Source organism: Balaenoptera physalus (genome assembly GCF_965194825.1).
Source record: "Balaenoptera physalus genome assembly, chromosome: 8".
Lineage (NCBI taxonomy): Eukaryota > Metazoa > Chordata > Mammalia > Artiodactyla > Balaenopteridae > Balaenoptera > Balaenoptera physalus.
The window spans coordinates 90,880,957-90,894,454 of NC_138887.1; the positions used below are offsets into that span (position 1 = coordinate 90,880,957).

The 13,498-nt window shown below is 34.7% G+C and overlaps 1 protein-coding gene across 2 annotated transcripts in view; it reads left to right on the top strand.

Moving 5' to 3' along the window:
- CAPZA2 (capping actin protein of muscle Z-line subunit alpha 2) overlaps window positions 1-13,498 on the top strand; it is a 55,115-nt gene that overhangs the window by 13,399 nt on the left and 28,218 nt on the right. For both annotated transcript variants that reach the window (XM_082472413.1, XM_082472412.1), the window contains exon 2: window positions 11,888-11,951. In XM_082472413.1, coding sequence (XP_082328539.1) covers window positions 11,888-11,951 — 64 coding nt within the window. The remainder of the gene's footprint in view (window positions 1-11,887; window positions 11,952-13,498) is intronic.

The window sequence follows — 13,498 nt, forward strand, 5'->3', positions numbered from 1 at the left end:
ATACATCAAGAAGTTTTTAATAGCATAATTTGACCTTTGAGTTTTCCTTTCTGTGTGACCTTTTCTTTGATAATTTGCAAAGTTTAAGATATTCTGCTGCTGTGTACAATTTAGTCACAGTAGATGAAAGGTGGCCAAAACATACATGCAGTGATATGGAGGCATGAAAGACAAGAGTTCTTGTCTGAAAGACTGAATGGAGTGGTGAGGCTCTAGTATTGTATAGTTGGGGTGAGAAAAAGAATGGGTTGGTTGTAGGAGCTATCAAGTAGCAGAAAGAGTAAAAAGGTAATAGCTGTTAATTGAGTGCTTACTCTGTGCCAAGCACTTTTCTAAATGTATTATCTCATTTACTGCAGGTGAGGAAACTGAATTTAATTTGCTTTTGGTCATATAAGTAGAAGTCAGTGGAGCTGTAGTCTGAGTACATACAGTCTTATTTAGGGTTTATGCTGTTATGTTTTACAGCCTTTGAATACAGAAAGGCCTTATATGTCATGCTAAGGACTTTGGACTTACCTTGTTGGCAGTGGGCCACCATTAGATGATTTTAAGCAGGAAAAAAAATGATCCGAATTTTCATTGAAAAATATCAATCTGGTGGCAGAGTGGAAAATGACTTTCGGAGAAAGAAGAGATTAGAGGCAGGGCAGTTATTGTAACAATCCCGAAAGGGACTGGGTCCGAATGAAATGGAATCAAAGAAAAGGAGATTGGATTTGAGCAAGACAGACAGACACTTGATAATGTGGCTGACTGTGGGAGAAAGGGAGAAATGTGGAATGGTGTGTAGGTGGTGCCGATAATTGTATGAAGAACAGAGGGAGTAGGTTTGGGTAAGACAGTCAGGTATCTTTGAGGCATTTAATGGAGATTTCTAATAAATGAGTTACATTTAGAAAAATGGATCTTGATCTTGAGAGAGGTTGTGATAGGTATATAGATTTGAGAGCTATTGTTATGTGGTGATAATAGAAGCAGTGGAAGTAAATGAGATTACCCAGATATTTTGGTTGTTTCTTCTGAACCATCGTAGAAAGATTATGCTGTATTGGGAGGCGGCTCCGAAAAGCCTTGGACTTCATCTGAAGAATTCATTCAAATCCCAATTCTGGATCTCTATTTTCTCTTTTCATGAATTAAAGGTAATAACAGCCATCTTGGAAAGTAACTGTAGGTAATATTTTATTTTATCTAACAGACCACAGGGGTTTTAAAAGGTTAAGAAATGATGATATGTTTCATCTCCCTTAATTTACCTATGAGGAATGGAGATTTACAGAAGTTAAATCAAAACCTGGGTACAGATGGTTTGTCTTAGCTTAGATGAAAACCCAGATCTTAACTGCACATTGCCACCACAGAACTAGGAACTGGCTTTTTCTCCTGTTTTGCTACCACTGGTTTTTGAGGTAAGCAGAGTACAGAAGGAAGGGATGATTTCCAAGGGAGGAGAAAGGATGTTGGCACGTGGGAAGTGAATGCACTGCAGAAAACACAGAAATGCATGGGCGTAAGCCACCGCTGTACCACTGTAGGGCACAAAGAAGCATTTCACGTGTAATGTGAAAATGCCTGTATTCTAGAGCTAATCTTAGGAATACTGAACTATACTTATGCAGATATATTTATTCTCTACTACTGTTACTGCTCATAGTAATATTATATTCACCCAAGTTTACGTAGCTAATGAGCAGTAGAAATGAAAATCCAGCTCATTCAATCTGACTCCAGAGATCATACACTCTACTGCTTCCTTATATTAGCATAAGTTTTTATGGTTTTGAATGTACGTTATTTTAAAATTAACTGTCTACATACAGAATTACATTAGTGATAACTCTTAGAATGCTCATTTCATTAAAATACTATATTCCCTGACCATCCTAAACAAATGAGAGTTTATTCTTGCTTATAGATTGATTCAACAAAAACTACCTACCAAGTTTAGAGTATAGGGCTACCTACTGATATTATTGAGTATTCAGAAGTTCCTTGAGGAAGTTACATTTTTGCAGTTACTATCTGAATGCTGACTACTAAACTCATTAGACACTTTTCAGAATTATCTTTGGAATTTATTAAAAATTATGATGTGTTTTTCATGTCCCAGACTGAAAAAAAGTAATTCACATTTTAAAAATAGTACTGAAAATAGTTACTTTCCTTTTATTCTTTCTTTTATTTGTTTATTTATTTGGTTCAGTGGGACAAAGAAGTCCATTTTAACAAATAGCATTAGGATGGTTTATTTATCCTTATGACGATGTAATAAAAAATGGATCTCCATCCCACATCATATACAGAAATCAGTCCCAGGTGGATTAATGGCCTAAATGCAAAGAGCAAAACTTTGAGAAACTTTAGAAAAAATATAAGAGAAAATCCCCACAATTTAAGAGTAGAGAAGGAATTTTTTTTCCCCACTCTCTAAATACTTCACTGTGTTTAGGGCTGTCTCTTATATAACCACAGTACAATTATCAAAATCAAGAAATTTCACATTGATACAACATTATTGTCTCATCTACAGACCCTATTGAAATTTCACCAATTGCTGGTCCAGGATCTAATCCAGGATCGCGTTGAATTTTGTTGTAGTGTCTCTTTGGTCTTTAATCTGGAACAGTTTCTCAGCATTGTTTGTCCTTCATGACCTTACCACTTTGGAAGAGTGCAAAATGGTTATTTTGTAGGCTGTACCTCAATTTCAGTTTATTTGATGTTTCCTCATGATTAGATCAGCCTATGAAGTTTTGTCAGGAGCATAACAAGTGATGTTGTGTCCTCAGTACATCCTACTAGGAGGCACAGTTTTTACTATTATGATAACTTAGGTCATTTGGTAAAGGTGGTGTGTGGCAGGTTTCCTCAATATAAAGTTACTGTTTATCCCTTCTTAATTATCATGTAGAAGGATTCATTCACATTGTGTAAATATGCTCTTAAGACTTTTACCCACTAATTTTAGCATCTCTTGATGATTTTTGCCTGCAACAATTACCATTGTTGGTCACCCCAGGTGATTTTCTAATTCAATCATTCCTTCTACATCTATTAATTGAAATTCTACTATAATGAAGAGCTTCCCCCCCATTTGTTCATTCATTTCTTTATGTCAATATGGACTCATGGATTCTTACTTTACTCTGTGGGTTGCTATCATTATTTGTTGCTTGAATTGTAGCCCATAAGAAAAAGTACCAAAAAAAAGTTTAATAGTATTTTTGTGTTATCTCAGAAAGTTGACGGGCAGAAATTACTTTTTCTCAGAGGTAGTGTATACTAACATTTTGGATATTGTTTTGAATATACTGCTTTGTCTTCTGCATAAGTAACTTTATAGTATCTGCTTTTTTCCAAGAAGCACAACAGAGTGGAACATACTTTTTATGTTATGTTTATCTTTTTGTATATTTTATACCAAGTAATGTTTGGATCCTAGAAAAAGCAAAGAAAAAATATAGCTGTTTTAGCTTTTAGGTCTATATTAGTAGGTTAACTTTTTTTTTTAAAAAAATTTATTTATTTTATTTATTTATTTTTGACTGTGTTGGGTCTTCATTGCTGCTCACGGGCTTTCTCTAGTTGCGGTGAACGGGGGCTACTCTTCGTTGCGGCAGGCAGGTTTCTCATTGCAGTGGCTTCTCTTGTTGCGGAGCACGGGCTCTAGGCTCGCGGTCTTCAGTAGTTGTGGCACGTGGGCTCAGTAGTTGTGGCTCGCAGGCTCTAGAGCGTGGGCTCAGTAGTTGTGGCGCACAGGCTTAGTTGCTCCGCGGCATGTGGGATCTTCCCAGACCAGGGCTTGAACCTGTGTCCCCTGCATTGGCAGGCAGATTCTTAGCCACTGCGCCACCAGGGAAGTCCCAGTAGGTTAACTTTTTAAAACTGTTCTTCTTGATGTGATTGTTATGAGGTATGCCTGTAAACTGCCAGTCACTAACATAGGTAAGAGTTAATCTCCCATCTAGCCAAACCTTCCCAACAAAACCAAGGCATCCTCCCTCTCGCAATCTAGAATTACAGTTTAGAAATACAATAAAGGTAATAACTCTTTCCTGAATCCTGCTCCAATTTAGAAGGACTTGACTTCGAATAATATCATGTGGAGGAAGATGGTGGTTAATGCAGGAGATTTTGCTGTGGGCCTTAGGGATGTATCTAATAATTCACTGGGCTTATCCAGAAAAACGATAATATTCCCAGGGGCAAATTGAGTATAGCTCCATGTGTGTTAGAGAGACTTTGAGGAAATATGTTTTTGATTATTTTCAGAAATTCATTCTACTCTTGGGACCTCTTCTTGTTAACTTGTGTGACCTTTTTTCTTTCTTGGATTTGGAAGTGGTTAGAATAAATAATTTTTTAAATTAGAAAAAAGTCTGCTAGGAAGGATGGATGTAGGTGAATGTTCAGTCTATAGCAGTGTTTAGAAAATACCCTGATGATTGAACAGTTTCTTAGGAAGACAATTAAGCCTTTACTGTGGTGGACACACTTTCATTTCTTCAGCACCTGAGAAATCCAAAAAACAGGTTCTTCTTATCTTGTGAAATTCACAAAGACCAGATTAAGATACTTCAGACATAGCTGGTGAAGTCCAAGTTGTGTTTTGGGTTCTCAGCCAGACAACTCCCATGACTTCTCAACCCTCAGTGGCACTTCTTTTGACCCACCATTCATTTTGGATATTGTGAGCAGTCTTGACTCTTTTTGGTTACTGTATGCATTTTGTGCAATAGCAAGGGCAAACAAGTCTGTAAGATAAAACTATACAGCATTTTTGCTTTCTAGGTGAAAACCCAAAATAGAACTGACTGAAAGTCTAAATGATATGTACCTTTTTTTGAAACAACTAAAAAATTTAAAGCTCAATAGTTAATCATATCACTAAGTATGCTGTACTGTATATATATATATATATATATATATATATCATATCACTATGCTATACTGTATATATATATATATCATATCACTAAGTGCTATACTGTGTGTGTGTGTGTATATATATGTGTATATATATATATATATATATACACTACTTGCTATCAGTACTTTAATTTTGTCAGTTTTATTGGTAGGGTGTAAGTCATTAGAAGTGTTAAAAACAATTTCCTCAAAATTCTACAAGTTTCCAGAAGAAATATTTGATAAATTCATCAGCAGGTTACCACAATTTTTATTTGTTGCCTGTGGTAGTGATTAAGACTTTGTTTTAAATGCTTTCTAACATTTACCCCAATAGAAGAGAGAGAGGAATAAGGGAACAAAGGAAATTAAGACATTTTATGGAAACATAATAGATGCCAATGTATGTTTAGCATGCACTGTCTTCCATTCCCAACTCCACCCTTGCCTTTTTAAAATCACTTATTTTTTATATTTTCATTTTTGATTTTAATAACACTTTTAAACAGTTTAGAAGAAAATAATTTTTTTAATAAATTTATTTATTTATTTTTTGGCTGTATTGCGTCTTTGTTGCTGCACGTGGGTTTCTCTAGTTGCGACGAGTGGGGGCTGCTCTTAGTTGCAGTGCGCAGGCTTCTCATTGCGGTGGCTTCTCGTTGTGAAACACGGGCTCTAGGTACGCGGGCTTCAGTAGTTGTGGCACTCAGGCTCAGTAGTTGTGGCTTGTGGGCTCTAGAGCGCAGGCTCAGTAGTTGTGGCTCACGGGCTTAGTTGCTCCGTAGCATGTGGGATCTTCCCGGACCAGGGATTGAACCCATGTCCCCTGCATTGGCAGGCGGATTCTTAACCACTGCGCCACCAGGGAAGCCCAGAAGAAAATAATTTTGAAAACACATGAAATACATATTTTTAATTAACATATTGTAAAATACCCCCCTTCTCTTTTTTTTATGACTTTCAACACATGTATAGATGCATGTAACCATTACCAAAATCGATATATAGAGTAATTCCATCACCCCCAAAACCTCTCTTATTTTCTTCCTTTCCCTCATTTCTCCCATTGTGTTCACACCCATCCCCACTCCTCCTCCCAGCCCCTGGCAGCCATTGTTCTGTTCTCCATTGCTATAAAATATTGTTTATTGGAGAATGTCATGTAAATGGAATCTTATATCATTGCCATGTAACCATCTGAGAATGGTTTCTTTCATTCAGCATAAGCCTTTTGAGATTCATCCAAGTTGTTGCATGTATTCATAATTTGTCCCTTTTCATTGCTGAGTAGTATTCCATCGCATAAACACATTATTGTTTATCCATTCACCCATAGGTGGACATTTAGGTTGTGGATTGTTTCTAGTTTTGAGCAATTTTGAATAGATTTTTGTGGGAACATAGGGTAGATACCTGGAAGTGGGATTGTTGTGTCGTATGGTGTGTGTTTATAAGAAATTGCTAAACTGTTTTCGGTACCAATTGTACCATTTTGCATTGCCACATCAATGTATTAGAGCTTCAGTTGTTTCGCATTGGTATTATCAATCTTCTTTATTTTAGCCATTCTATTAGGTATATAGTGGTATTTTATGATTTTAGTATTGATTTCCTAAATGATTAATGATATTGCACATCCTTTTGTGCATGTATGTATCTTCTGTATATCCTTTTTGCTGAAGTGTGTTCAAGTCTTTTGTTCACTGTTTTCTTACTGTTGAGTTTTGATAGTATATGTTCTAGATACAAATTCTTTATTGGGTATGTGATTTGCTGATATTTTCTCCAGTTTGTAGCTGTCTTTTCATTCTTTTAACAATGTCTGTAACAGAGCATAAGTTTTTAATTTCAATGAAGTCCAGTTTATCAGTTTTTTTAATGGGTCATGGTTTTAGTATCATGTCTGATAACTTTTGGCCTAACCCCAGGTCATGAAGGTTTTCTTCTGTTTCCTTTTAATTTTTTGTTAAGTTCTATATTTTACATTTAGAGCTATAATCCATTTTGAGGTAATTTTTTTGGTAAGGGGTAAGGTTTAGATTGCAGTTTATTTTTTGCTCATGGATATCTAATTGTTTGGATATCATTTGTTGAAAAGATATTCTTTGAACATTGCATTGCCTTTGTACCTTTGTCAAAAATCATTTGGCCATATGTATGCAGGGTATATTTTTTGACTCTCAGTTCTGTTCCATTCATTATCTATCCCTCTATCTTAATGACTGTAGTTTTTTTTGTTTTTTACTTTTTATTTTATTATTTTCTTTTTCATTATGGTTTATTACAGGATATTGAATATAGTTCCCTGTGCTATACAGTAGGACCTTGTTGTTTATCTATTCTGTATGTAATAGTTTGCATCTGCTAATCCCAAACTCCCAATCCATCCCTTCCCCTCTCCGCCTCCTCCTTGGCAACCACAAGTCTGTTCTCTATGTCTGTGAGTCTGTTTCTGTTTCATAGATAAGTTCATTTGTGTGTCATAGTTTGGATTCCACTTTTAAGATCTATGGTTTCACTTTAATTTCACTTAGATATAAGTGATATCATATGGTATTTGTCTTTCTCTTTCTGACTTCCTTCACTGAGTATGATAATCTCTAGGTCCATCCATGTTGCTGCAAATGGCATTATTTCATTCTTTTTTATGGTTGGGTAGTATTCCGTGTGTATGTGCGCACGCACGTGTGTGTGTATATGTATATGTATATATGTAAACACACACACCACATCTTCTTTATCCATTCATCTGTTGATGGACATTTAGGTTTCTTCCATGTCTTGGCTATTGTAAATAGTGCTGCTGTGAACACTGGGGTGCATGTATCTTTTCAAATTATAGTTTTGTCCAGATATATGCCCAGGAGTGGGATTGCTGGATCATATGGCAACTTTATTTTTAGTTTTTTTGAGGAACTTCCATCCTGTTTTCCATAGTGGCTGCATCAATTTACATTCTCACCGACAGTGTAGGAGGGTTCCCTTTTCTCCACACCTGCTCCAGCCTGTATTATTTGTAGATTTTTTTTTTTTTAAGACTCTACTGAGTCAGTTTATTTATTTTTTTATTTTTTTATTTTTTAAATTTATTTATGGCTGTGTTGGGTCTTCGTTTCTGCGCGAGGGCTTTCTCTAGTTGCGGCAAGCGGGGGCCACTCTTCATCGCGGTGCGCGGGCCTCTCATTATCGCGGCCTCTCTTGTTGTGGAGCACAGGCTCCAGACGCGCAGGCTCAGTAATTGTGGCTCACGGGCCTAGTTGCTCCGTGGCATGTGGGATCTTCCCAGACCAGGGCTCGAACCCGTGTCCCCTGCATTGGCAGGCAGATTCTCAACCACTGCGCCACCAGGGAAGCCCCTGTAGATTTTTCTAACGATGGCCATTCTGACTGATGTGAGGTGGTAACTCATTGTAATTTTGATTTGCATTTCTCTAATAATTAACGATGTTGAGTATCTTTTCATGTGCGTATTCGCCATCTGTATGTCTTTTTTGGAGAAATGTCTATTTAGGTTTTCTGCCCATTTTTTGATTGGGTTGTTTGTATTTTTGTTATTGAGTTTTCTGAGCTGTTTGTATATTTTGGAAATGAAGCCCTTACTGGTCACATCATTTGCAAATATTTTCTCCGAGTTCGTAGGTTGTCTTCTCATTTTGTTTATGGTTTCCTTTGCGTGCAAAAGCTTAAAAGTTTGATTAGGTCCCATTTGTTTATTTTTGCTTTTATTTCTTTTGTCTTGGGAGACTGACCTAAGAAAACATTGGTATGATTTATGTCAGAGAATGTTTTGCCTGTGTTCTCTTCCAGGAGTTTTATGGTGTCATGTCTTATATTTAAATCTTTAGGCCATTTTGAGTTTATATTTGTGTTTGATGTGAGAGAGTGTTGTAACTTCACTGATTTACATGTGGCTGTCCTGCTTTCCCAACACCACTTGCTGAAGAGACTGCCTTTTCTCCATTGTATATTCTTATCTCCTTTGTCAAAGATTAATTGACCATAGGTGTGTGGGTTTATTTCTGGGCTCTCTCTTCTATTCTATTATGATCCATATATGACTGTAGCTTTATATTAAGCCTAAGGTTAGGCAGTGTGAATTCTCCAACTTTGTTCTTTTTCAAAATTATTTTGGCTATTCTAGTTTATTTGCCATTGCTACTTTGCATTTACTGCTAAGGGTGTGAAATAATATTCATTCTCTCTCATTTCCTAACCAAAATCTTTTTTTTAATACCATGGTGTATGTTCATGTGTGTGTTTATGGTTGTTCTGGGCATCAGAGTGATTTCTTGATCTTGCTTGCATTTGCGGGGAGGGAGTGTTAATCTTGATACATGGCCAAAATAGCCTGCATTCATTGCATTCTTCAAACATAGAAAAATAATAATATAGGAAACATCAATGTTAGAATCAGCTTGTTGATGTGTATCAAAAAAATCCTGCTTGGATTTTGATTGGGCCTTCATTGAATCTGTAGAATAGTTTGGGAAAAATTGTTATCTTTACAATAAGGAGCCTTCCAATCCATGAACATACATGTCTCTCCATTTATTTAGATTTTCTTTGATTTCTTTCATCAGTTTTGTGTAGTTTTCAGGATATTAGTCCTGTACATATTTTGTTAGATTTGTACCTAAGTTTTGTAGGTTATTGGGTAGTTTTGTTTGTTTGTTTAAGATTCCTTGGGATTTTTCATTGTAAACAATCATGTTGTCCGCAAGTAGAAAGTTTTATTTTATTTATGAAACGACTTTCATTTGTTTTTCTTACCTTATTGCACTAAGATCTCAGTATGATGTTGAATAGGAGGGATGAGAACAGACATCGTTACCTGATGTCAGGGGGAGGCTTTCAGTCTTTGACCGTTAAGGATGATGTTAGCTATAGGCTTTTTTGTAAATACCTTTTATCAAATTAAAGACATTGTCTTTTTAGTTTGCTAAGAGTTTTTTTTTATCATGATTGGTTGTTGAATGTTATTAAGTAATTTTTCTGCTTCTATTGAGGTGATTGTGGTTTTTCATCTTTAATCAGTTTATATTGTAAATTGCTTTTCAAATAGTGAAACAGCCCTACATTTCTAGGAAAAACTCCACTTGGTCATGATGTGTTATCCTTTCTATATATAGTTGGATTCAATTTGCTAATATTTTATTGAAGGTTTTTGCTTCTGTGTTTATGAGAGGTTTTGGTCTGTGAGTTGTGTTTCTTGTAGTATTTTAGTCTTTGGTATAGGATAATTCTATTCTCTTAAAATAAGTTGGAAGTTGTTGTCTTCAATTCTGTTTTCTGGAATAATTTGTGTAGAATTGATAATATTTCTTCCTTAAATGCCTGCTATAAGAAAACCTGAAGTTTTATTTGTTGGAATGCTTTTAACAACAAACTCAATTTCTTTAGTAGATCTAGGACTATTCAGGTTACATATTTCTTTTTGAGTGAACTCTGGTTTTTTCTGTCTTGGGAAGAATTTATTTCCCTTAAGTTGCTGCTATTGACATTTTAAATACCAAAAAAGGTTTATACTTTGGCTGTTTGTTGGTGGCCACCCTGTCACATTCTGCCTGCCCTGTTCATCTTTTGGTGGGAGCATTTTACCCATTCTGCCAAAACTGTTTTAAATCTGAGGAGCAGCATAATATAGTAAATAAAGTGTATATTCAGTAATCAGACTGAAGAGTAAATGACATAATCCGTGTAAAGTGATTGGTAAACACTAATTTAAATAATCCCATTTTTGTTATCATCTTCATCATTGTAATCTCTCCGTGGTATCCAACAACAGTCGTAGGTTTTGCTTCAGACTTTTTGGTGTTCCAGACTACAAAAGCTTTTCTTTTTGTTTTAAATTAACAGTTTTCTAACTGGCCTTGTCACATATGTGGCCTCTAGCTAGGAACATCTTCTTTTTAACTGTAAATACCTTTTTCATCTGTGTCTCTCCTCTGAAAACCATATGTGTACTTAGGTGCATGCACACACACATATAACATATATACACAAACATATATAATTATTTCCTTTTCCATTATTTTTAGTTTCATCATCAGAGCAGCGACAGTGCTAGTAAAGTGGACAATATAAAATAAAGCTTTTGTTTTTGCCATGTGTGGTCCCTTAATTCAGTGAATACTTGGATGTGTGTTTTAAAAATCACCTGGAAAGCTTGTTTATAGTGTTTTCTGGGCCTCATTTCCAGAATCCAATTCATTTGGTTGGATAGGGCTCATGAATGTGCATTTCTGACAAGATCACTGATCAGCTGAGTTGGAGGCTATTGTATAGTGGTTGGAAAACTATTATAAATACTCAGAACTTATTCACTAAATTATAATATTAAGCATGTCATCTAACCTCTCATGTATATTCATTAGTGATTAATCTCTTTAATATAGCCTTTATTGTCTTAAAATATACCTGTCAGTATACCTGTTGATATTTTGTCTCTCACTTATTTTTGAACTAAAATTTCCTAAGATCTAGTCAGATCTCATGTTCAAAACATTTTGAATTTAGACCTTTCTTCCCCTCTTCCTTTCTACATTTTTTTAAACTAATTTGTGACTTTATAGACATGCACATTTGTGACTGTATAGACACACAAATATATTTTCTTCATAGTACCTAAATGCATCTTATTTCCTCACACATAGAAATTTTCTTGATGGATCATTTTTTTCCATTTTAGTTTAACAGAAAAATTTGCTTATAAGAAAATATATGTAGGCAGCTTTGAATCCTTAAATGCATTAGTTATATGTATATTTTATCTACATTCAGTCTATGCATTGTGATTATATTAAATGATTAAAACAGTAATAAACTTAGGGTGTTTGAGTGAAAAAATGTCACTGTCTTTAAAATCTTCTTAAGCCATTTTCAGTAGAACTTTGAAGTAGTATAATTTTGCATGTTTTTTGGTTGTTTTAGCAGAGGCCTATGCTGTGGAACATTTATATCTTTGTTTCTGTTTTAGGTGCGTATAGCAGCAAAATTCATCATTCATGCCCCTCCTGGAGAATTTAATGAGGTGTTTAATGGTGAGTGTTTAATTCATAACACTTAAGGCTTGATATATCAAGCACTCCTTTTTTAAAGAATAAGTTACATAACCAAAGTAACTAATTTAAGGGGAGTGGGTAGAAAAATCTGTACTTTCTGAATTACAGTGAAAATTTTTGTCAATCTGGATTTTGTAAGGTCTAGAATATAATGTGTTTATGACATATGATAATTATGTTTGCAAATTTTAACCCTCTTAAAGAATAACATTAAATCATTTTAAAAGACAAGAAAATTTTAATTTTAATTATTTTTTGGAGTTGTGAAATGCATTTTTTATGTTTCTTTTAAAGAAAAGCCTACTCAATTAATAGGAACAGCCAAAAAAGAAGGGAGGAACATTGTTTCACTGTGCTTGTTTCCTGGGCTTAGAAGATGACATCACGTGTAAAAACAATTTGTTATTTAAATTATATCTCATAAATCAGTTCACAGTATACCTTTCTTTAAACCTCACACCTCACTGGCAAACAGTTTTATAATTATTCACCCATAGATGAGAAATTTAAATACAACATAGTCTCCTGGTTGCTGTAAAAGCTGTAACAATAGCTCCTCTTTAACAGAATGAAGTGGTTGAAATAGTTGTACAGAAAATGGCCTGTAGTGATTTTTATACAAAACTTTTTTAAAGCAGTTTTAAGAATAATCTACCACAAGTACTTTAAATGCGTAATTTCTACTTCATATATACTTGGCCTTCACCATGTCTTAAATTAAAACTAATTTATAAAGTGCTCTTCAGTTTCATTTTTTAAACATTCTACTCCAGAGTAAGCTATTTAAACCTGTTTTTTAAGAAGTTTAATCTCTCATTTTCATTCATAGTATAAGATATAATGGAATCTCACCCCAGAAAAGATTAGGTTTGAAAGTCAAAAAATGAGGCAAAAATTGTATAAAGTTAAAATACCCTAGAAAATCCCTTAAATCATCCACAAACAACGTTAATATATGATTTAGTACATACAGTTACATATGGTAATTTTTATACATTTAAAAATTTAACCACTGAGCTACACTTAGAGGAAGAATGACAGTCTATATTGTGAAAAATCTGGAAGTTAAAATATTCCTCCTTTCAAGATAACCATAAAATCTGAAGCAATGAATTGGGAAATTGGGGAGAATTCAAAAGTATTTCTTCTTCCTCTATAGGGTTTAACTTCTGTTTTAATATTCAGCCTTTATAACCTAAATACAGGTTAATACATTTGATGGTCGGGGCATTAAAGAAGATAGTCTTTTCTCCATAGGGTCAAAAGTTGGATTTTAACTTAAATTGATAATGGGGAAATTATGCTAAAGTCAGTAGCCCCCAAACTCCCGTACAATTTATAGAGCCAGGAATAAATTATAATTCTAAGAAAAGATTTTCACTTACTATTCTTACCCTGAATTAAATGCCCTACAAATTTGTTAATCAGAAAGACCCTGAAAGAATGTATGAGTCCCAGAAATTGCTTTTCTAAGTCTTATTGGAAATTGATGTTGAGTTGATATTTTCTGTGTTGACGTACAGTAG